At 44.0% G+C, this 26,175-nt stretch overlaps 1 protein-coding gene across 3 annotated transcripts in view; it reads right to left on the bottom strand.

Annotated features, from left to right (window-relative positions):
• The window catches only part of ERICH6B (glutamate rich 6B), a 311,898-nt gene that overhangs the window by 60,837 nt on the left and 224,886 nt on the right, over nucleotides 1-26,175 (bottom strand). For all 3 annotated transcript variants that reach the window (XM_073663846.1, XM_073663848.1, XM_073663847.1), the window contains one exon: nucleotides 19,679-19,761. In XM_073663846.1, the coding sequence (XP_073519947.1) occupies nucleotides 19,679-19,761 (83 nt within the window). The remainder of the gene's footprint in view (nucleotides 1-19,678; nucleotides 19,762-26,175) is intronic.

Here is a 26,175-nt window from a genome sequence, read left to right as displayed (position 1 = left end):
ACCTCTGAAAAAATATTTGGGCTTCTAGCTGTGTGTGGGACTTGTTGTATTAGTCCATCTATACTGACCTCCATCAGGTTGCAAATTAAAAATAATTTGTATCTGCATCTACCTCTGAAAAAATATTGGGTTTCTAGCTGTGTGTGGGTCTTGTTCTATTAATCCATCTATACTGACCTCCATCAGGTTGCAAACTGAATATAATTTTTTTCTGCATCTAGCTCTGAAAAAATATTTGGCCTTCTAGCAGTGTGTCGGACTTTCTCTATTAGTCCATCTATACTGACCTCCATCAGGTTGCAAATTAAAAATAATTTTTATCTGCATCTACAGTACCTCTGAAAAAATATTTGGGCTTCTAGCTGTGTGTGGGACTTGTTGTATTAGTCCATCTATACTGACCTCCATCAGGTTGCAAACTGAATATATTTTTTTCTGCATCTAACCCAGCCAATAGTTTTGGCCTAATACCACAGTTTGGCCACTCAGCTCTGCTCGGTTACCATCCATTGTTTTTTTGTGCAAACAACTCCAGAGTTGTGAATTAGTTAACCACCAAAATGAGTGGAAAAAGGCCTGCTGCTGGTGGAAAGGGGAATAGGCGTGTTGGGAAGGGGAAAAAAGGTTGTGTCCGTGGGGTAGGTGTTAAAGCAACAGTAACATCTGCAGAAGAAAGACCATCTTCCAGCCAAACTAAAATGTCTACTTCTTTTAGCGGACAATGTGATAAGATCCCTTTCTTACGGCCACGCCAATCGCTACAAATTCCAGATGAGGCACAAAAACAGCAGGTGCTTCAACGGATATCAAGTGCTCCTTTAAGTGGGCTCTCCTCCACATCAACTTCAACATCACAAATACTCCAGTCCTCAAAGGTGTCACCCAAATCGCACTTGCTTCCTCACAGCTCCCAAATCTCCAGCTGCCCGTCTGAGTATGAGGTAGAACAGATGGTTGAGTCTGCAGAGCTGTTTACTCATACTATAGCCTGGGAATCAGAGGTCGACTCCAGCGCTTCTGTGAATCCAGACGAGGAAATGATCTGCACTGATGCCCAGAATCTTTATGAGTCGGATCCAGGACCAGACGCAGAAGGTTCTGACCATAATGTAGACCCTCATTCCCAAACTGTAACTCCTGTTGGTGGAGACAATGAGGAAGACGATGATAAGACTCAAATACCTGATTGGAGCGACAACTTTAGTTTTTTGTCAGGGCAGGAACAGGTTGGCTCTGAGGACGACGGGTGTGATAACACACAGGGTGATGATGATGAGGTTGGAGATCCCACTTACTGTCAACCCACAGTCAGCCAAGAGATGAGGTCAACAGAGGAGGTGGAGGAAGATGCTAGTGACGACGAGGTCAGGTTGCGCCTTCCTGGACAGAGACGTAGTACTGGAAGCACGTCAACAACTGCATCCTCAAACACAACTCTGCCTCTCACCACAAGTCGTGGTGGCTCTTCAGGTCGCATGGGTGCTAAGCCTTGCATAGCCTGGGCATTTTTTCAGATCGATAAAGATGACCCAACTCGTGTTATCTGTAACATTTGTCAGCAAAAGCTAAGTAGAGGCCAAAAAATACATAGTTTGAGTACTTCATGCATGAACCGGCACATGGACATGAAGCATAAGTTGCAGTGGGAAGCTCAGTGTGCTACAATGCGGCCTAGCCGGCCGGGCCAACCACCGTCTGCCATATCTTGTGCATCCGCGGCCTCTTCATCCTCTGTGACTGGGGGGACAGCAGTCACACCTGTTTTGGGGCGCAGACCTGCCACCTCTTTACCCGCAACAGCCAGCGTGATTGGCAGGTCATCATTTTCTTTGGAGGTGGTAACAGCAGCTGGTGTTGAGCGCTGTCCGACATCGATAGCACCACCTTTGGATCAAGGCAACCTAACATGTCCGCCTGCATCTTCCTCACAGACCGGCAGTTTGCCGGGGACACCCTTATCAACCCCGTCTAAGCACAATAGCCAGCCCTCGGTCCCTCAGATGTGGACAAGTAAAAGACCATTTCCTCCTAGCCATGAGAAAGCTAAGAGGTTGAATTTCACCATCTGCAAGCTCTTGGCTACAGAAATGCTGCCTTTCCGCCTGGTGGACACAGAGGATTTTCGAGACCTTATGTCCGTCGCAGTGCCCCAGTACCAGATGCCCAGTCGGCACTACTTCTCAAAGAAATGTGTGCCTGCGCTCCACCAGCATGTCGCACACAACATCACCGCTTCTTTGAGAAACTCTGTGTGTGACAGGGTGCATTTCACCACAGACACTTGGACAAGTAGGCATGGACAGGGGCGTTACATGTCGCTGACTGGGCACTGGGTAACTATGGTGACAGCAGGACAAGGGGCTGCTGTCCAAGTCTTGCCGTCCCCACGAGTTGTGCGTCAATCCTCTTTATGTCAAAGTTCCTCCACTGCTTCTGCCTCCTCAACCTCCTCTCGGTCTTCCACCTGCACCCAAAGCCTGTCTGGTCATGCCACAAGCTTTCTAACTGCGCAGAAGGGATCCTGCACACCTCCTTACTATGCTGGCAGTAGGGCTCAACGTCATCAGGCGGTTTTTACATTGAAATGTCTGGGAAATGTGAGTCACACAGCTGAGGAGTTGTGGTCAGCTCTGGAGAACCAATTTCATGAATGGTTGTCTCCACTGGACCTGAAACCAGGGAAGGCCGTGTGCGACAATGCTGCAAACCTGGGTGCGGCCCTTCGCCGGGGCAATGTCACACACGTGCCTTGTATGGCTCACGTGTTGAACCTGGTTGTCCAGCAATTTTTAGCCCACTATCCCAGACTAGATGGCCTTCTGCAGAGGGCACGGTCGCTGTGTGCTCACTTCCGCCATTCGCATCCCGCAGCTCAGCGACTTACATCTCTACAGAAGTCGTTGGGCCTGCCACTTCACCGGCTAAAATGCGATGTGCCTACCCGTGGGAATTCAACTCTGCACATGTTGCAGCGACTGTGGCAGCACCGACAAGCCCTGGTGCAATACGTTCTGACGTATAGCCTGGGCCAACGAGATTCAGAGGTGGGGCAAATCACGCTGGAGGAGTGGTCTCAGATCAGGGACCTATGCACCCTTCTGCACAGTTTTGAAATGGCGACGAAGATGTTTAGTGCTGACGATGCCATTATCAGCATGACTATTCCGGTGATTTACATGCTGGAGCACATGTTAAACAGAATTCGGAGTCAGGTGGTGGCACAAGAGGAGGTGGAGGAAGTAGAGGAGGAGGAGTTGTATGCGGAAGGGCTAACATCTGCAAGGTCCAGACGGTCGGCAGCACCAAGGCGGCAGGCATGTGAGGGTGGGGGAGATGGTTTTACCAGGGCGCATGGTAGCAGCCAAACTAGTGAGGAAGGTGCAGGAGCCCAGGAAGAAGTGGAGGACGAACTGATGGAAGACTCATCAGATGAGGGAGACCTTGATCACATTTCTGTTGTGCGAGGTTGGGGGGAGAGGACAGAGGAAGGAAGCATGATTGTTACCTCGCCACCAACACAACAGGGACTTGGTGCTCCTGGATGCGCAACACACATGAGTGCCTTCTTGCTGCACTACCTGCAACATGACCCTCGAATTGTGAGAATTAGAAATAATCCTGACTACTGGGTTGCCACACTGTTAGATCCCCGGTACAAAAGTAAATTTGCAGAAATTATTCCTGCCATAGAAAGGGATGCACGCATGCAGGAGTATCAGCAGAGACTGTTGCAGAATCTTACATGTGCTTTTCCACAAAATACCAGTGGTGCACGTAGTGAATCTCACAGTTCCAACTTGCCAACCGTGGGACCGTCAAGTGTTCAGCACTCAAACCGTAACAGAACCACAGTATCTGGTGGTAACATCAATTTTGCGGAATCATTTCACCACTTTTTTAGCCCATCCTTTGCAAGGCCACAGGAGACAAGAAGTCTGACACATAGTCAACGCCTAGAGACGATGGTACAGGAGTATCTCCAAGTAAACATTGAAGCCACGACTGTGTCACTGGACCCTTGCTCTTTTTGGGCTTCCAATCTGGATAAATGGCCGGAGCTAGCCACTTACGCCTTGGAGATCTTGTCATGCCCCGCAGCCAGCGTTCTGTCTGAACGTGTGTTCAGCGCTGCTGGTGGTGTGCTGACAGATAAGCGCACGCGGCTCTCCACTGATAATGTAGACAGACTCCCGTTCATAAAGATGAACAAATCATGGATCCGAAACGACTTTTCTACCCCTGTGTCATCCTGGGGAGAGTAAAAGCTTGATGATTGTTTAAAATCACCCTACCAAACGTTTTAAGCTTTCAAATTACTAATCATGTTTATCTGTATCTTGACTGGAAAATAATTTGGGCTTTGTAGCAGTGTGCAGCACTGATCCTATTAGGCCATCTATAATAAGCTCCACCAGATTTAAAATTAAAAATAATTTTTAGCTGCATCTAGCCCGGAAAATAATTTTGGGGCTCCGAGATGCGCAAGACACATAAGTGCCTTCTTGCTGCACTACCTGCAGCATGACCCTCATATTGTCAGAATTCGAAGTAATCATGACTACTGGGTTGCCACACTCTTAGATCCCCCAAACTTTTCGATCAACCTTTTCATTTTAATAAAGACCAAAAAAATGGTCATTTTTGAAATTATAAGCATTAGCAGGTTGTTAGAAACTGAAATCAAACAGTTTTCAACTCAAAACTTTATTCTAGGTGATGTTACATTTTCACATAGGACCCCTTGTTCGAAAGGAGCTTCTGAACTCTCTCGTCCATTGAATTTGTCAGGTTTTGGATGGTTTCTGCTTCAATTGTTTTGCATGAGGACAGAATACCCTCCCAGAGCTGTTGCTTAGATGTGAACTGCCTCCCGCCATCATAGACACTCCTTTTAATGATGCTCCAAAGGTTCTGAATGGGGTAGAGGTCAGGGGAGCATGGGGGTCACACCATAAGTTTGTCCCCTTTTATGCCCATATCAGCCAGAGATGCAGATGTTTTATGTGCAGCATGAGATGGTGCATTATCATGCAGAAAAATGATCTTGCTGTGAAATACACGGTTCTTCTTCTTGAACCATGGCAGGAAGTGCTGTTTGAGAAAATCCACATACATTATGGAGTTCATCTTTAGCGCCTTCAGGGATCCTAAAGGGGCCGACAATCTCTCTCCCCATGATTCCAGCCCAAAACATTACTCCACCTCCTCCTTGTTGGCGCTGTAGCCGTGTTTGCGTGGGGTGTCCATCAACCAGCCATCCTCCACTCCATCCATCTGGACCATCGAGCGCTGCACGGCACTCATCCGTGAACAAAACAGTTTTGAAATCAGTCTTCATGTAATGTTTGGCCCACTGGAGCCGTTTCTGCTTGTGTGAAGTGGATAGAGGAGGTCGACAGGATGGCGTATGCACAGCTGCAAACCTCTGAAGGACCCTGCATCTTGTTGTTCGGGGGACGTTGGAGGCACAAGCAGCTTCAAAAACTTGTCTGCTGCTATGACAAGGCTTTTTTGCCGCTGCTCTTTCAACCTGACGTAATTGCCTGTAGGAAAGAGTCCTCAATTTGCCCTTATCAGCACGCACACGTGTGTACTGTGAATCAGCTACATACTTCTTGATTGCCAAGACACTTCATCCTGATCATCGCACAATGTTGATTGTAGTCATGCCTTGACCTAAACACTCCACAATTTGTTGCTTCTCAGCAGCCGACACATCCTTTTTCTTTCCCATTTTGGCAGAAAATGTAGGCTGCTGAATAATGTGAGAGAGCCTTCTTAAGTAGTCTTGCCTTTCATTGGACACACCTGCCAAACTAATTAGCACTGGTGTCTGCAATTGCTTACAGTGATATAAAGAGCCCTGACACACATCACCATCAATGAGTTTAACTGACAAACAAACAAATTCTTCCCTTATCACTCCTAAACACTTTTTGCATAATAATTTGGAACACAGTGTACATGTGCTTTTCCACAAAACACCAGTGGTTCACGTAGTGAATCTTACAGTTCTACCTTGCCAACCGTGGTCTGTATGGAGTTGTTCAATAAAGGGCCCAAAATTAAGATAACATAGATGGGAGAGGTCTCTATGAATAGGAATTCCTAAGCATTTGATACCCTGTGAGGGCCAGGCAAAGGGAAAGTTGGACTGGATGGAATCTTATATGGATTTGGGGAGGGAGACATCGAGGGCCTCAGACTTCGCTGCATTGATTTTAAAATTTGACTATGTAACAAAGTGATCTATTTCAGCCATAACAGCATGGATGGATATATGTGATTGAGTGATATATACTAGGACATCATCAGCAAATAGAGAGCACTTGTACTCGGTGCCTCCCACCTCAATCCACCTAATATTGGGGTTATGGCGAATTGATGAGAGCAGGTGCTCCGTCACTAGGATGTATAAGAGAGGGGACAGAGAACATCCCTGCCTTGTCCCATTGGTGATTGTGAAAGGTGATGAAAATGTTCTGACGCGCCCCCTGGGCCTTGGGACACCCGGAGCCGGACCCTTTTTGGTGGATTCTGGTGGTTGTAGTCTCCGTGGCGGCAACCCGGTTCCGTGGCTCAGGGCGGTCAAACCAGTGGCGGAACTATTTATGTGGTTTTGATGTTTAAATGTCCGACTACGCCACCCGTGGATTGCGGTCAGAGTGAACCGCCGCTCCAGGGCAGACCGCTGAGGCTGGTGTTGTGGGTGCAGCAGAGCGTAGCATAACTCCCCACGGGAGGAGTATAGCCTCAGGGCAGTGTATGCGGAGGATGGGGGTGATGGTGCAGGGCAGCAGCAGTAATGACACGGAGTCAGTGATGCAGTCCAGGGCCTTTACTCACAGTTCTTATTATCCAGACCACGTCTGCAGGTAACGGCTGCCCACGTTGTACTGTGCTCACCAGGTGAGGGGCTCAGACAACTCCCAGATAACTTTGGAGCACTTCACAGGACCCCCTTTGTGTGTCCTTTGTCTGGCCTTTCTTACCAACCCTTCTGTCCGGCTGCCTCGGGCCTCCTCTTGGTAAACTTGGCGCCAGTTTCCCTGACCCTATGTGGTGCCTTCCTAGCGGGTGTAGCGAGGGGCTGCGCCACATAAAATGTCACAGCCTCCTGTTTCTAGCTGAGGGTCGTTTCCTGCCTCCACTAGTTTCGGGGACCGGTCTCCCCCTTTGGCCTGACCCCTCCACGCAGGTGGATTCTGGCGTGCGGTGGCGACTCGCCCGTCCGCACCCCTGAGATCCCTTCGTTCCTCGTTCCTGGAGCCTTCTCCGCTCCTCTTCCTTCCTTCTCCCTCTTCCAGGCCTGGGCCTCTGTTACTAGGCCCGCCTCCGGAGCAGAGCTCATGCAGAGCCCCTGCTCCCTGCCACTTCTGCTCAGACTTCTCTGCACTGAACTAAGATGGTGCCCACCTTTTATACTCCCTTCTCAATGCACCCAGGAACTGCTTCCTCCCTGCTCCTGCACTACAGGGTTCCCCTTCCTCAGTGTTCCCTCCCCCCACTCCAGCCAGGGACAGGGACTGTCGTGCCCATCTCAGGGGCATATTGGTCGCCCTGCCCCACGGCAATGTGGTGTAATGCATGCAGGTGTCGGGTCCTGATCCACACTACATCCTTACCTGAGAGTGAGATATCACACCTCTGGGTGAGGTGCAATACCTCTGTAGCAACCGAGCCCTCAGGGTGCTACAGTTCCATTTATCTTCAGCCTAGGTGACGTATTGCGATACAGGGCCATGATTTTGGCTATAAAAGGGTCCCCTAGACCCCTACCCCAAGCTTTTTAAGAGAATCATATATGGCGTGCCAGGAGACTCTATGGAATGCTTTCTCAGCATCCAACGAGAGTATCTAATTACAAATTTTTAACTGCATCTAGCCCAGGAAATACTTTGTGCCTAGTAGCAGGGTCTGCTAGTCAGCGGATTATCCCGGCTGTTAAGCAAGCTACACCACCTGTAGTTTGGACACTTCATTTTTTCAAAGGAAATGCTTCGGGACCACGGGATACTCAGTGAAGAGCATCAGGAGGCACCCCAAGGCATAGGGGCTGGGACTGGCAGTAGGATGCCTTGCGGTGGACAGCCGAGCTCGATCCTTATAAAAGCTTTTTAACTGCAGCAGCTTTAGTGGACGCTACTGGAGCTGGAATTACGCGGCTGCTGGCATGAGACTTGCCCTCCAATAGATCCTTGTAAATGGATTTAAAGTGTATTCATTCAAATTAGAGAGACAATTTAAATTAAAAAGCTTAGAGCTGCCTCCACCACAGGGGGGCTCGCTCGACCCACCAGCGGACAGGCACCAGTATTGGGAGAGGGGGGCTGGCCATCAGGGTTCACCGCGGCTCTGGCACAAACCCGGCGACACGGAGGTGGCACGGGCAGGAGCGGACTGGCCGTGTCGGCTTCTCACTTTTTGGATTTTAGAAGGGCATGACATGCCTATATCTGTGTCTCCCCCTCCTTTTACTCCTCCACCTCTTTTATTTTCGCATGACTATATGTACTTGTCACTTTTCCATGTGTTAGTTATGTCTTCTGAGCAGTTTGTCAGCTTTTGGACACCTTTGAAGGTGTTTTCTATGTGTTTCTATGTGTTTTTGTTTGCCTGCCATTGGTTTTAACGGTGTTCGAAGGTGTTCGACGAACAGTTCGACGAACAGTTCGGCGAACACACGGGTGTTCGACGAACCGAACCGAACTCGAACACTACGGGGGTGGCTCAACACTAATTGGTACTCATAATATGATTGCAATTATATTTCTGTATGTGATATAAACATCAGACAAACACTAATAAAAACCAGAGGCCAGCAGATCATGTGAAAATATAATTTTGGTGTCATTCTCAAAACTTTTGGCCATGACTGTAGACGACCACCAATATGACCTTCTTATGTATGTAGCTATTTAATATCCTCCCTTCATTTTTAATTTAGAATTTCCCCAAGTTCTCCAATATAGAATTCTACTGATCACATATAAGGAAAATGTTCTGGCTCAGATATGGTACGTGTGAACACACGCTGCCCTAGCAAATTCTGGAACCAGTGATCACAGGCGACCCAGCTCTCCATATCAACATTTATGAGGTTCAGGAAGAAGTGGCCTTGTAGGTATTTACCGTATTTTTCAGATTATAAGACACACTTTTTCCCCCAAATTCGGGAGGAAAAAGGGAATGCATCTTAAAATGCGAAGGTACGGTATTCTACCTGCGGGGCGGTGTCAGATCGGGGTCACAGATACAGGAGGTTGGCGGCGGCTGCGGCCGGAGCTGGGCGATGCTGCGGGCCCCGTCCTCAGAAGAAGGGTCGCTGTTTCAATGCGGTGGTGGTGGCGGCGGGAGCGGGCGATGCTGCGTCCCTGTCCTCAGAAGAAGTCGGCGGTGAGCGGAGGTTCCCTATCCCGTACATAGCCCTGCACTGTGCTTTGGCAAAATGGCCGCTGGAGCATGCACAGATTGAGATCTCGGGAGACGAGATCTCAATCTGCACATGCTCTGGCGGCCATTTTCCCTAAGCCCACCACAGAGCTATAGCTACGAGATAGGGAACCTCCTCTCACTGCCGTCTTCTTCTGAGGACGGGGCCCCAACATCGCCCCACTCCCGCCGCCACCACCACCGCATTGAAACAGCGACCCTTATTCTGAGGACGGGGCCCGCAGCATCGCCCCGCTACTGTCGCCACCGCCTTGAATCAGTGACCCTTCTTCTGAGGACGGGGCCCGCAGCATCGTCCGACTCCTGCCTCCGCCACCAATCTCCTGTATGTGTGACCCTGGCTCCTGTGACCCCCGCTCCACTACCACTGCCCCCCAGGTAAAAAGGATTATAAGGCGCACCATTTTATTTAAAAAAGACACACACCGGATTATAAGACACACCCCGAAATTTGGGCTGTGTCTTATAATCCGGTGCATTTTATAATCCGCAAAATATGGTATACGCTCAAGATTTAACATTTATCACCTATTATGTGGATAAGTGATAAATAGCACCAATAGAATTGAGGTTCTTGTATTTTAAAGTTATACAGGCTAGAAAATATTCCTTTAAAAATAATCCATAGGTTGATCACTTGACAGTTGTTGTAGAATCACCAAAGAGAAGATCTGAACTCTAGCCTCATAGCTCTGGAGAGTACTTCCAGAAAGCATTATTTGTCAGAAAAGTCAAAGAATGGATTTGATCTTTCCTAGTATACAATGTATAATAGCAATACTGGTATCTAGATTACACTACACTTATAAACTTAACTATTCTTTTCCTGTGAGAATACTCTTTAAAATGTTTGTACCGAAACCACTTGCAGTGAAAGTAAATGATTGACATAAACAAGCCACTGTAAATATAATAAATGTGAATTAAACGGGGAAAATATGGTCTATATTTTGTTTCTTAAGGTCCCCCCAAAACACATTAGATAGCTGTTAATGATCGTTTGGTCAACATCTACTTCTCCTCTCCCATAGATATGAATGTTTGGCTTCACTGAACGCTCATGTGTTTTCAAAGGGGAGAGTGGAGAAAGACAGCTCTGGCAGCAGCTAATCTCCTGGATAACAAAAGGGTTGGGTGTTAAAATGTTATACTGCCCATCCCTTATCTTCTCCGACATCATCTGTTGGGGAGAGTCGGGAGGCCCCCATGCAGGCTAGACTGTCAGCCGATCCCTCTGATATTGGTGGATTTGGACATTAGTCCAATGTCTACGGGGGCCTTTATTGTCTCTAGAGTCTAGATAAACTATTTTTTTAGAGTTCCATAGAGCAGTTTTCTGGATGCACCACCTGAAGTACATTTGGATGCAGTACATATGGATGTTAATTCACAGATAAAGTTACAATTTCAACATTTCACTCATAAATACATTACTTCATTAGAGAAAACCCTAGATTCAGGCAGCAGAACCATGTTCATGGAAGCTGTATGGTGGCATTTGAAGTTCATATGGCTTTGTACAATAGAGCTGTAAGTATGTCAATGTATGGTATATTTGCACATCACTGTATGCTTCTAAGGAAGAATGCCTCTGTAATGCAGAGTCAGGTTGAAAATGCCATGCATGATCTGTCTTGGCGATATACGGAGGTACAGTAGCACCCACTAGACTTCTGGGTGCTGTATTACAGATCAATATAGCGTAGGGCTTGAATGGAGAAATAAAAGCTCTAAAGCTCATAAGGATATGTAACCTGTTTCATCTTACTGACTCATAACACAAAGTATCATGGTAAATTAACAGTATTGTTAGTGTTGTTCTAAATTGAATGGATTACTTCTGTAGTTATGTAATTTCTAATAAACATTGTTATTAAACTGTGTTATTTGGGAGTGGAACAGCATCACAGCAACCAAGAACATGGTAGAACTAGGGAAATTTTTTATATCAAAGCTTTGAATGGTAAATGTGGGCCATTATAGTCATAACTATCCATCAGCTTGGGTGTTTCTTGTGACCTGGACCATCATTAAAATGCGGCATGCTGAGTCAATTACATATTCCTGTAGATGCTAAAAAAAGTTAAAATCTCATAAAAAAAAGAAAATGCCTTTCTAGTTACAAAATGTATTCATGTGAAAACTGTTACTAAACCAGCTGCTAGCTTGTGGCATAATAGGTTTATTAAAAAATTACAATGGGGACTCCTTTACTAAATGGATTTAGATTTTATACACCCAATTTCTGGCTCCCTTGTACAATCAGTGCTGACACCATGCCACATGCCACACATCTATGCAGCTGCCAAATCTATATATAAATAAAAATGTAAATGTTCGTTTGTTCAAAATCTTAAATCTCCGAAAGTTCATCACCGATTGCTTTGAAATTGACACAATGTTCCATTCGAATACACGCATGTTTTTATATACCTACTATGTATTTAGATACCAGCTGTTGGATTTAAACACAACAGCGAGAGGGGGGTGTTACGAGCTTAGTCCCAGACTGACTCTCCCCGGCTGCCCTGCATTCTCCCCCTCTTAGTGACATCTCATTCATAAACCCTTCTCCTTCATTCACTCCAGCCACTGCCTGGCTCTGCTCCTTTCGTGTCCCCCGTGGGGGTTGGGGGGAATGGGAATGACGAGACCATCTGTTCGAGGCTGAAAGACGCTGCTGCTCAGCACCACCACTGCCTGAGAGGCGTCCGCCTCTGTTCCGACACTGCTGCTGCTGCGGCTTCTTCTTCTCCGGCAGGTGAGTCTTATTTCTGACTGCGCAACAACAAGCGGGAGAGGGAGGGAAGGAGAGAGGGAGGCTGCACGGAGAGGCGCTCTGGGCGCTGAGCTGGGCCCGAGCCACGCAGCAGTAGGCGGATAGCAAGCGAGTGCAAATTCCACTGAGCCACCGGTACCGGCCTGTCAGGCGGATCACCCTCTCCTCCTCTGCCGCCTCTTGCCATCATCTCTGCCCCCCCTCCTGTCACATTCCCTCTGTACTAGGGAATTGCATAACTAGCAATCCCTAACATGACCGGCTCCATTGTGACACCTGACTGTGTCAAAATTTCAAAGTAATCGGTGAAGAACTTTCAGAGATTTAAGATTTTAAACAAAAAAAATTTACATTTTTATTTATGTAGATTATATACAGTTGTGCTCAAAAGTTTACATACCCCAGCAGAATTTTTCCTTTCTTGGCCTTGTTTCAGAGAATATGAATGATAACAAAAAAACTTTTTCTCCACTCATGATTATTGGTTGGGTGAAGCCATTTATTGTCAAACTACTGTGTTTTCTCTTTTTAAATCTTAATGACAGGGGAGGAGTCCTGAGGAGATAATTTGCATATTCCCACTGCATTTTGGGGTAAGTGAAGAGTCTCCGCGAGCTCAAAGAACACTGGATTTTGGCTGTTGGAGCTGAAAAGAGGACATCGGTAAACCAGGGGAGGAGTCCTGAGGAGATAATTTGCATATTCCCACTGCATTTTGGGGTAAGTGAAGAGTCTCCGCGAGCTCAAAGAACACTGGATTTTGGCTGTTGGAGCTGAAAAGAGGACATCGGTAAACCAGGGGAGGAGTCCTGAGGAGATAATTTGCATATTCCCACTGCATTTTGGGGTAAGTGAAGAGCATTTTGAAGCTTTTTTTGAAGCTTTTTTCACTGTTTTCAGAACATTAACAGTAAGAACATGGAAGAGTCCAGGAGCCATTTGGTGAGCTGCATATCCTGCTACATGTTCACAGACTTGCCAGTGGAAAAGCCAAACTTCACATGCCAGAAATGCAAGCTTGTGTCCCTGTTGGAGGAAAAGTTGCGAAATCTAGAAGAGAGGTTAACTACCTTGAAAATCATTAAGGAAGGTGAAGAGTTCTTAGACAGAGCAGAATTATCTCTTCATGATTCAGAAAGAGAAGAAATTTGAACTGCACCTGAGGAAACAGAGGAATGGAAGCATGTGACCCACAGAAGCTGGAGGATCGAGAGGCAGTCAGCACCCATACTGCTCAGGAACCAATACCAGCTCTCACGCAGGAGAACCATGAAGAAATACAGCAAAATAAGACTTTGCCAGCAATGAATAACCTTGTAAGCCCTCAGAATCCTCCTGGATGGAGAAAGAAGAATGTTGTGAAGAAAAAACGGAGAGTGGTGGTCATGGGAGATTCCCTGTTAAGAGGAACAGAGGCCGCTATCTGCAGACCAGACATAACCTCAAGAGAAATGTGCTGTCTTCCAGGAGCAAAAATTAAAGATGTGTCTGACAGGATATCAAGACTCTTCAGACCTACAGATCACTACCCATTCCTGCTAATACATGTGGGGACAAATGACACCGCAAGAAAGGACCTGGAAACCATCTGCAGAGACTTTGAAGACTTAGGCAAGAAAGTGAAAGAATTGGGAGCGCAGTTGGTCTTCTCATCCATCCTCCCAGTGGATGACCATGGAACAATGAGGTGGAATAAGATTCTACAGGTGAACAACTGGCTACGTCGATGGTGCCGTCAACAAGGATTTGGATTTCTGGATCACGGAATGAATTACCTATACGATGGACTACTTGCTAGAGATGGGGTGCACCTTACGAAGACTGGAAAACATGTATTTGGAAGTCGCCTTGCTACACTCATCAGGAGAGCTTTAAACTAGAACAATGTGGGAAGGGAAGCAAAATGCCAGAAAAAGCCATACAGCTGACAAATACTATTGAGATCTCTGCTACTGGAAGTGGAAAGGAAGAACAAAGACAAAACAATTTAAATAATAAAAATATGGGAGGAAGAGAAACCAATCACAAACTAAAATGTTTTTATACAAATGCACAAAGCATGGGCAACAAACAAGGAGAATTGGAACTACTAATGCAGGAAAAGGAATATGATGTCATTGGAATCACTGAAACTTGGTGGGACGATACACATCATTGGAATAAAAGGCTAAAAGGATACAACTTATTTGCAAGAAACAGACTTGATAAACGAGGAGGAGGTGCCGCATTGTATGTTAGAAAAGCGTATATCTGCACAGAGATTGAAGCTTCAGAGACTGGGAGTTCTGTGGAAACTGTTTGGGTAAGAATACAAGGAGAGAACAACGGAAAGGACACCATTGTAGGCATTTACTACAGGCCACCTGGGCAAGCTGAAGATATGGATGAACTCTTTATGCATCAAATGACCAAGTTCTCCAAAAAATATGACGTAGTGGTCATGGGAGATTTCAACTATCCAGACATTTGTTGGGAATCTCTCTCAAGTAAAACTAACAGGTCAAGTTAATTCTTATCCTCTCTTGCTGACAACTTTATCTTCCAAAAGGTAGGGGAGAAAACAAGGGGATCTGCTACTTTGGACCTAATCCTTATAAACAGGGAGGAAATGGTTGAGGAGGTAAAGGTGGCTGGGACCCTAGGAGGCAGCGATCATGCTATTATAGAATTTTGGATAACTAGAGGAGGAAGACATGTGAAGACTCAAACTTCAAGGTTAGATTTTAGAAAGGCAGATTTTAAGAGACTCAGAAAGAGAATAGGAGGGATCCAATGGCTGGATGTCCTTAAGGACAAAAATGTCCAGGAAGGATGGGAAATTTTTAAAAATGAGATTCGTTAACAATCCCGAAAAGTAGGAAGAATGGGAAGCATTTAAAGAAACCAGGATGGATGAACACAGAACTTAAACACATGCTTAAAAGAAAGAAAGAAATGTTTATTAAATGGAAAGAGGGAGGCATATCTAAAGAAGATTATAATGCAGTCTGCAGATCCTGTAGGGCACGTATCAGGTTAGCTAAAGCTGACAATGAATTAAGGCTTGTAAGAGATGTCAAAAGCAATAAAAAAGGATTTTGGGGGTATGTCAAAAGTAAAAGAAAAGTCAAAGATGCTATAGGATTTTTACAGGATGAAAATGGAGAAATGGTAAGAGAGGATGTTGAGAAGGCCAAACTTTTTAATTCCTATTTTGCATCTGTTTTCTCTCAGAAAGAAAATGTAACATCAACTGATCTTCACTGTCCTTTTAAAGGAATAGAAGAATCCAAGTTATCTGTAAACAGAAAGATTGTGAGGGAATATTTAGCTAACATAAATGAGTTCAAGTCTCCAGGTCCAGATGAATTACACCCCAGAGTACTGAAGGAGATTGTAGAAGAAATTTTAGAACCACTCTCCATAATCTTTGAAAATTCTTGGAGAACAGGAGAAGTCCCAGAAGACTGGAGAAGAGCAAATGTTGTTCCTATCTTCAAAAAGGGGAAGAAGGTGGACCCAGGGAACTATAGGCCGGTGAGTCTGACTTCTATACCAGGAAAAATCTTTGAACAAATTATTAAACAACATGTATGTAAGTACCTGGATAAGAATGAAGTGATTAACCAGAGTCAGCATGGGTTTGTAACTAACAAGTCATGTCAGACTAACTTAATTTCCTTCTATGACAGAATCACTGACTGGGTGGATCAGGGAAATGCTGTAGATATAGTATATCTTGACTTCAGCAAAGCATTTGACAAAGTATCTCACACCATCCTTATTGAAAAAATGACCAAGTATGCAATGGACCAGGCAACTGTTAGGTGGATTCATAACTGGCTTAGTGATCGGACTCAAAGGGTGGTTGTAAATGGCTTCACATCCAGCTGGATGAATGTCTCAAGTGGGGTACCACAGGGCTCCGTCCTGAGACCTGTATTGTTCAACATCTTTATCAATGATTTAGATGAAGGAATTGAGGGTAAACTGATTAAATTTGCTGATGACACAAAGCTAGGAGGGATAGCTAATACTAGAGAAGAGAGAGAGAGGATTCAAAAAGACCTAAATAAACTGGAGCAGTGGGCAGCAACCAACAGAATGATTTTTAACAGGGAAAAATGCAAAGTACTACATCTGGGCAATAAAAATGAAAAAAGCATATACAGAATGGGAGGAATAGAGCTAAGCAACAGTACATGTGAAAAAGACTTAGGTATACTAATAGATCACAGACTGAACATGAGTCAACAGTGTGATGCAGCAGCAAAAAAGGCAAATACAATTCTGGGATGTATTAACAGAAGCATACAGTCTAGATCACGTGAAGTCATTATCGGTCTTTACTCCTCTTTGGTCAGACCTCATCTGGAATACTGTGTACAGTTTTGGGCACCACATTTTAAAAAAGACATAGACAAACTGGAGCAAGTTCAGAGAAGAGCGACCAGAATGGTGACTGGTCTGCAAACCCTGTCCTATGAGGAACGGTTGCAGGATTTGGGAATGTTTAGCTTGCAAAAAAGAAGACTGAGAGGAGACTTAATAGCTGTCTACAAATTTGTCAAGGGCTGTCACATTGTAGAAGGATCATCTTTATTCTCATTTGCACAAGGAAAGACTAGAAGCAATGGGATGAAACTAAATGGGAGGAGACACAGATTAGATATTAGAAAAAACTTTTTGACAGGGTGATTAATGAGTGGAACAGGCTGCCATGAGAGGTGGTGAGTTCCCCTTCAATGGACGTCTTCAAACAGAGGCTGGACAGGCATCTGTCTGAGATGATTTAGTGAATCCTGCTTTGAGCAGGGGGTTGGACCAGATGACCCAGGAGGTCCCCTCCAACTCTACCATTCTATGATTCTATGACAACCAAAAACATTCAAATGATCCTGATCAAAAGTTCACATACCCCAGTTCTTAATACCGTGTATTGCACCCTCTAACATCAATGACAGCTTGAAGTCTTTTGTGGTAGTTATGGATGAGGTTCTTTATTTTCTCAGATGGTAAAGCTGCCCATTCTTCTTGGCAAAAAGCCTCCAGTTCCTGTAAATTCCTGGGCTGTCTAGCATGAACTGCGCGCTTGAGATCTCCCCAGAGTGGCTCAATGATATTGAGGTCACGAGACTGAGATGGCCACTCCAGAACCTTCACTTTGTTCTGCTGTAGCCAATGACAGGTCGACTTGGCCTTGTGTTTTGGATCGTTGTCATGTTGGAACGTCCAAGTACTTCCCATGAGCAGCTTCTTGGCTGATGAGTGCAAATTTGCTTCCAGTACTTGCTGATAACGTGCTGCATTCATCTTTCCTTCAACTTTTACCAAGCTTCCTGTGCCTTTGTAGCTCACACATCCCCAAAACATCAGCGATCCACCTCCGTGCTTTACTGTAGGAATGGTGTTCCTTTCATCATAGGCCTTCTTGACCTCTCTCCAAATGTAACATTTATGGTTGTAGCCAAAAAGCTAAATTTTGGTCTCATCACTCCAAATTATCTTGTCCGGAAAGTTTTGAGGCTTGTCTCCGTGCTGTTTGGCATATTGTAGGCGAGATACTTTGTGGCATTTGCACAGTAATGGCTTTCTTCTAGCGACTCAACCATGCAGCCCATTTTTCTTCAAGTGCCTCCTTATTGTGCATCTTGAAACAGCCACACCGCTAGTTTTCAGAGAGTCCTGAATTTCAGCTGATATTATTTGTGGGTTTTTCTTTGCATCCCAAACAATTTTCCTGGCAGTTGTGGCCGAAATTTTTGTTGGTCTACCTGACTGTGGTTTGGTTTTTACAGAGCCCCTGATTTTCCATTTGTTAATCACAGTTTGAATGCTGCTGACTGGCATTATCAATTCCTTGGATATTTTTTTGTATCTCTTTCCTGTGTTATACAGTTCAACTACCTTTTTCCGTAGATCCGTTGACAATTCTTTTTCTTTCCCCATGACTCACAATCCAGAAACGTCAGTGGCTGGATAAAAGATGCAAAAGTCTGTCTGGATCCCACAAACTCACTCAGCTTTTATGCACACACACTGATTACAAGCAAACAGGTCATAGGTGAGGATGCTACCTTTAGTAGCCATTCAAACCCATTTGTGTCAAATTCTGTGCATGTTATCAGGACAAAATCACCAGGGTATGTGAACTTTTGATCAGGATCATTTGGATGTTTTTGGTTGTCATTAAGATTTAAAAAGAGAAAACACAGTAGTTTGACAATAAATGGCTTCACCCAACCAATAACCATGAGTGGAGAAAAAGTTTTTTGTTATCATTCATATTCTCTGAAACAAGGCCAAGAAAGAAAAAATTCTGCCGGGGTATGTCAACTTTTGAACACAACTGTATATATAACATATAATCTATATTAATAAAAATGAACATTGCATTTGAATACACACATGTTTTTATATACCTACTATGTTTTTATATACCAGCTGTTGGACGTAAAAACAACACACGCTATAGCCATCTGTTGGACGTAAAAGCAACACACGCTATACTAAATATTTTACGATTCCATTTCAATGTTTCCGATTTACGATCCATTTCCGATTTACAAATTTCCAATTTTACAATGAAGCGGTTAATTATCCAAGAGAATTTTTGAATTCACTCGATCTGCCAGGGATGCTACTGCATGTACTGCAATTGACAATCGGTATGCCAATTACCGTGTTGCAAAATATCAACCAGCCAAAGCTTTACAACGGCACGCGGCTTGCAGTAAAACAATTAATGAGCAACATCGTTGATGTAAAAATCTTGACAGGACATTTCAAAGGTCAACATGTCTTCATTCTTCGCATTCCTATGATTCCAACGGATACGCCACTTCAATTTAAGAGATTGCAACTCCCAATTCGATTGGCGTTTGCAATCATCATCAACAAAGCTCAGGGCCAATCTTTAGAATTGTGCGGTTTAAATCTAGACATGGATTGCTTCTCACATGAACAATTATGTGTTGCGTGTTCTAGAGTCGGCAAACCAGACAATCTCAGAACAACAAAAAATATTGTATACCCACAAGCATTGTGAAATTAAATATTTTACAAATGTATGCTTTCTCTTTTCTTTCTTTTCCATTTAACCACACTGAGCCACAGCAACGCGAGGCCGGGTACAGCTAGTAGTAAATGAAATCAGTAGTATGTATACACATTCTATTGTGAATGGTGTTAAAGTAATGTAAGCAGTTTGTGTCTCCAGTTGTACAACAATATTCTAAAAATAATAAAGTAGGGTAAAATGTCCCTTCAGTCCACCCAATGTTCCAAAACTGATCAGATCTACAGAGGTTTTAGTATTTGAAGGAACGAGATGTGTTCGCTTCTGTAGCCTCTAGATGAAAGCTTCCTTATTGGATACAAAAATTCCATTGAAGGAAGAAATGTGTTTGGTTTCCACCAGGGGCTGAACGACATGAAATATCACTTAATTATAGTTAAGTTGGATACAGAACCTGCCCTGTTCCATCTGGAAAGAGGGTGCAGAAATTTTGTCCAGAACTGTAATGCTGCTTGATAGTCTCTTTAGGTCTCTGCAGAAACAAAAATTAGCAAAAATCATAATCTGTGAAAAGTTAGGTTTTGTAATACAATTGAAACCAGAAGTTTACATACACTATATAAAAAGACACATATGCATGTTTTTCTCAATATCTGACATGAAATCAGAATAAACCTTTCCCGTTTTAGGTCAATTAGGATTACCATAAATTTTTACTATTTGCCAAATGCCAGAATAATGAGAGAGAGGATGTTTTAAGGCATTTTTATTACTTACTGCAAAGTCAAAAGTTTACATACACTAAGATTACTATGCCTTTAAACAATTCTGGACTGCCCATATGATGATATCATGTGTTTGAAAGCTTCTGATAGTTTTTTTGGCAACATCTAAATTAATTAAAGACACACCTGTGGATGTATTTTAATGCACACCTGAAACACACTGCTTCTTTGTGTAGCATCGTGGGAAAGTCTAAAGAAATCAGCCAAGATATCAGGAAGAGAATTGTGGACTAGCACAAGTCTGGCTCATCCTTGGGTACAATTTCAAGATACCTGAAAGTGCCTCGTTCATCTGTCCAAACAATTATATGCAAATACAAACATGTCCAGCCATCATACCGCTCAGGAAGGTGATGGGTTCTGTGTCCCAGGAATGAACATGCTTTGGTCCGACATGTGCATATCAACCCAAGGACAAAAGCAAAAGACCTTGTGAAGATGATGGCGGAAGCTGGTAAGATTGTGTCTATATCCACAATGAAATGAGTACTGTATCAACATGGACTGAAAGGCCACTCTGCCAGGAAGAAGCCATTACTCCAAAAGAAACATAAAAAAAGACAGATTAATGTTTGCAAATTCACACAGGAACAAAGATCGTAATTTTTGGAGACATGTCCTGTGGTCTGATGAAACTAAAATTTAACATTTTGGGCATAATGACCATCGTTACCTTTAGAAAAAGGGAGAAGCTTGGAAGCCTAAAAACACCATCCCAACTGTGAAACACGGGGTGGCTGCATCATGTTGTGGGGTTGTTTTGCTGCAGGAGGGACTGGTGCACTTCACAAAATAGATGGCATCATGAGAAAAGAAGATTATGTGGCAATACTGAAGCAACATCTCAAGACATCAGCCAGGAAGCTAAAGCTTGGGCGGAAATGGGTCTTTCAAATGGACAATGACCCGAAGCATACTGCCAAAATGTTAACAAAGTGGCTTAAGGATAAGAAAGTCAATGTTTTGGCGTGGCCATCACAAAGCCCTGATCTCAATCCTATTGAAAATTAATGGCAAAGCTGAAAAGGCAGGTGCGAGCAAGGCGACCTACAAACCTGGATCAGTTACACCAGTTTTGTCAGAAGGAATGGGCCCAAATTCCGACCAACTATTGTGAGAAGCTTGTGGAAGGATATTCCAAACGTTTGACTCAAGTCATTCAGTTTAAGGGCAATGGTACCAAATACTAATGAAATGTATGTAAACTTTTGACTTTGCAGTAAGTAATAAAAATGCCTTAAAACATTATCTCTTTCTCATTATTCTGGCAATTTGGCAAATATTAAAAATTATGGTAATCCTAATTGACCTAAAACGGGAAAGGTTTATTCTGATTTCATGTCAGATATTGAGAAAAACATACATATGTGTCTTTTTATATAGTGTATGTAAACGTCTGGTTTCAACTGTATGCCTGTATACCAGGCTATAATATAGTATGGAAAATAAGTATTTGATACACTGCCGATTTTGCAAGTTTTCCCACCTACAAAGAATGGAGAGGCCTGTAATTTTTGTTGCAGGTACACTTCAACTGTGAGAGATAGAATCTAAAATTAAAAACCATAAAATCACATTGTATGATTTTTAAATAATTAAATTGCATTTTATTGCATGAAATAAATATTTGATCACCTGCAAACCAGCAAGAATTCTGGCTCTCACAGATCTGTTAAGTTTAAAATCCTGCAGGGCACGGAAGGTCCCCCTGCTCATGCCAGCACATGTCCAGGCCCATTTGAAGTTCGCCAATGACCATCTAGATGATCCAGAGGAGGCATGGGAGAAGGTAATGAGGTCAGATGAGACCAAAATAGAACGTTTTGGTATCAACTCCACTTGCCGTGTTTGGAGGAAGAAGAAGGATGAGTACAATCCTAAGAACACCGTCCCAACTGTGAAGCATGGTGGGGGAAACATCATACTTTGGGGGTGTTTTTCTGCAAAGTGGACGGGACGACTGCACCGTATTGAAGGGAGGATGGATGTGGTCGTGTATTATGAGATTTTAGCCAACAAACTCTTTCCCTCAGTAAGAGCATTGAAGATGGGTCGTGGCTGGGTCTTTCAGCATGACAATGACCGGAAACACACAGCCAGGGCAACTAAGGAGTGGCACCATCAGAAGCATTTCAAGGTCCTGGTGGAGTGGGCCAAAATCCCTGCTACAGTGTGTGCAAACTTGGTCAAGAACTACAGGAAAAGTCTGACCTCTGTAATTGCAAACAAAGGTTTCTGTATCAAATATTAAGTTCTGTTTTTCTATTGTATCAAATATTTAATTCATGCAATAAAATTCAAATTAATAATTTTTTAAGATTTTGTCTCTTATAGTTGAAGTATACCCATGATAAAATTACACACCTCTCCATTCTTAGTAGGTGGGAAAACTTACAAAAACGGCAGTGTATCAAATACTTATTTTCCCCACTGTATACCATAAACGTCAATAAGTTTAAGAGCAGTGAAATGGAAAGCCACAAACACAAAATGTGATTTCAACCAGAGCATATTAATATTACCCTTTCCAAAGATGTTTTTTGACAATATGGGGATGATTAACTAATCCTATGCAATATTGAGATAGCGCAAACTTAGACTAGGTAATCTGAAAACGTCCCAAATTAATAACTGGATTATAGATTTGACTCACTTTTGTATAACTTTCTACCACCTTTTGGTTGGTTTAATTTGCGCCAATTTTTTGCATCTGACATTTGGTTCCATTTGGTACAGTCACATTTTAATCCACACCCTTTTTTAATTTAAGCTCAACCCTTGTTGATATGTTTAAAGCTTGATGTGATGTTATTGCCCAAAATATGGCAAATTTTGATGCATGTTTCACCAAGGTCTACGCTCAGTCACATTAGTTAATGTCCCCCTACATTTATATTACAGAGTTACTATTATGATCTGCAACATGCACTTAGGAAAGATAGGGGAAAGCTGTCCCTACAGTAAGACTAAGCTGAATCCCTACGATGTAGCGGGCTGCCTGTTCCTAGTGAACAGACCCGCCTTAGTCCTCAGCTAGTCTGAACAAACACCTATAGCATTAAGGGAGGGGTCCCTAAAAGAACTAAGGACTGGGGCAAAAAATGGGACACCTCCTAAACAGAGAAGTTGTTGCAGAACACAAAAAGACAAACTGACAAAAGGTACTAGAGGTCCCAGAAGGACCAAGCAAACTGACAGACAAAGGCACCGAAGCACCAGGCTAGAGAAACAGTCAAACACTGAAGTCCAGCACAGCCAGAAGGGCGGAGCTGGAATATAAAGGCAGATGGTCACGTGACCGCAAAACACAAGATGGAAAAAATAAACAGGAGGGTTCTAACAGTACCCCCTCTTTTATTAGGATTCTCCGGATCCTCCAGGCCGGGGCCTATCCGGAAACCTCCTGTGGAAAGCTTTAACAAGCCTAGGAGCAGAGACATCATCCGTCCTTACCCAGGAGTTGTCTTCGGGACCGAAACCCTTCCAGGAGACGAGATACTGTAATCTCCCTCTATGCCATCTAGAATTCAAGATACATGAAATTTCATATTCGCCGTCTTCCACCACAGGAGGAACTGTGACAGTGGCGTCCCTATCAGATACATCAGCCTTTTTCAACAAGGAAACATGAAACACAGGATTTATCTTCCAGGAAGTAGGGACATCCAACCTAACAGCAGACGGGTTAACAACCTGAAGCACTTTAAATGGACCCACAAACTTAGGACCTAGTTTTTTAGAGGGAATCCTCAACCGCAGGTTCTTCGAGGACAACCAAACCATGTCACCCACAGTAAACAAAACCTCCTTACGTTTCCTGTCAAAATACTTCTTGGACGTCTTGTTAGCCTCTTGAAGGTTGCAACGTACATTAGTCCAAACTCTCTCCAAATCACCGGAAAAATTCTCCTCCTCTGGCACCACCGACCCCAATTTGGAGAACGAACCAAAATACGGATGTCTCCCAGTACACCAAAAAAAAGAACACCCAGCAGAGGAGGATGTACTGTATGATTGTTAAGAGCAAATTCTGCGAGAGGCAGAAACTCAGACCACACCTCTTGATTGTCTGCCACAAAGCAACGCAAAAACTGTTCAACATCCTGGTTCTTTCTTTCAGTCTGTCCATTAGACTCAGGATGATAACCAGATGAAAATGACAAATGGACTCCCAACCTGTCACAAAAAGGACGCCAAAAGCGAGCCACAAACTGAGGTCCTCTATCAGAAACAATATCCGTGGGAACGCCTTGGAGCTTGACAATCTCCTTAACAAACGCCTTAGCGAGTGTCTTGGCGCAGGGCAACTTAATGAATGGAACCAAATGACACATCTTACTAAAACGGTCCACGACCACCCAGATGACAGTAAAACCCTCGGACACAGGAAGATCAGTAATAAAATCCATTGTGAGATGCGTCCAAGGCGCACTAGGAACCTCCAGAGGGCAAAGCAACCCCACAGCAGGAGTATGTGAAGCCTTTGACCTAGCACACACAGTACACTGACGCACCCACTTGATGAATTCCTTCTGCCATCCTGGCCACCAAAAACTGCGACTGACAAGTCTCTTAGTCTCCAAAATTCCTGGATGACCTGCCAACCTGGATGACCTGCCTGCCATGACACTCCACAAACAAATCTCTCCTAAAGGCTCTAGGCACGAACAACCTCCCATGGGGAGTGTTAGATGGAGCATCATCTTGAGCTTTTAGAATCCCATTCTCCAAAACGGAGTCCAATGCCGCCACCACAACTCCTTTCTGTAAAATGCTCTCCTCCTCCTCGGCACTGACCGTAGGAGAGAAGCTGCGAGATAAAGCATTGGCTTTAACATTCTTAGTACCAGGGATATAGGTAACAGAAAAATGAAACTGAGAAAAAAAAAGTGCCCACCTAGCTTGACGGGCATTCAAGCGCTTGGCAGCATCCAGATAGATCAAATTCTTATGATCTGTGAAAACCTGAATAGGAAATCTAGCGCCTTCCAAAAAATGACGCCAATGTTCAAATGCGAGTTTAATAGCCTGCAACTCCCGATTTCCAACATCATAATTCAGTTCGGTTTCCAAAAATTTTTTTGAAAAGAAGGCACAAGGATGTACTCCACCCTTGTTCTCCTGAGACAAAACTGCTCCGACCCCCACCGATGAAGCATCGACCTCGACCAAAAAAGGCTTGGTGTCATCAGACTGCATAAGGATAGGGGCAGAACTGAACCTCTTTTTGAGATACTCAAACGCTTCAATGGCCTCAGTAGTCCACTGGGCCGTATTCGCACCTTTCCTGGTGAGATCGGTTAGAGGTTTAACAATTACAGAAAAATTCTTAATGAATTTCCTGTAATAATTGGCAAAACCCAAAAATCTCTGTATAGATTTCAAACCAATAGGCCTAGGCCATTCCTGCACAGCCTGAACCTTCACAGGGTCCATCTCAAAGCCCTCGCTGGAGACAATGTAGCCCAAAAAACTAATTTTCTGCACAGCGAACTCACATTTCTCCAGCTTAGCAAAGAGTGAATTATCACTCAATAACTGCAAAACTTCACGTACACTCTGCCAATAGGACTCTAGATCAAAATGTCATCCAAATATATGACCACATTCTTACCAATCAAAGGTCTCAGGATGTCATTAATAAGGTTCAGAAAAAATGAAGGTGCATTGGTAAGACCAAAAGACATCACCAGATTCTCAAAATGACCTACCGGAGTGTTAAAAGCAGTTTTCCATTCATCACCCTCCTTCACTCGTAACAAATTGTATTTTCCCCCGGAGATCAATCTTAGAGAACCACTTGGCCCCCTCTAACTGGTTAAACAAGTCAGGAATTAACGGAAATGGGTAGGAATTGCGTACGGTAATCTTATTAATTTCACGAAAATCCAGACATGGACGTAAACCCTCGTCCTTTTTTTTAACAAAGAAAAATCCAACTGCCACAGGCGACTTAGAAGGTCTAATGTGACCAGCAGCCAGGCTAGTCTGTATGTATTCCTCCAAGGCCTTTCTTTCAGGGATAGTCAGATTAAACAAGCGACTCTTGGGAAGAGTAGCTCCCGGAACAAACTCAATGGTGCAATCATAATCCCTATGAGGAAGTAAAACTTGCGACTCCTCCTCCGAAAAAACCCTCCAAAAATCTTGAATAGGTACAG

This window comes from Phyllobates terribilis, unplaced genomic scaffold (assembly GCF_046119375.1).
Source record: "Phyllobates terribilis strain yellow unplaced genomic scaffold, ASM4611937v1 Scaffold_2__4_contigs__length_985480577, whole genome shotgun sequence".
In the NCBI taxonomy this organism is placed as follows: domain Eukaryota; kingdom Metazoa; phylum Chordata; class Amphibia; order Anura; family Dendrobatidae; genus Phyllobates; species Phyllobates terribilis.
Note: the sequence above shows the minus strand (reverse complement) of the source record. Positions and strands in the feature narration are given on the sequence as shown.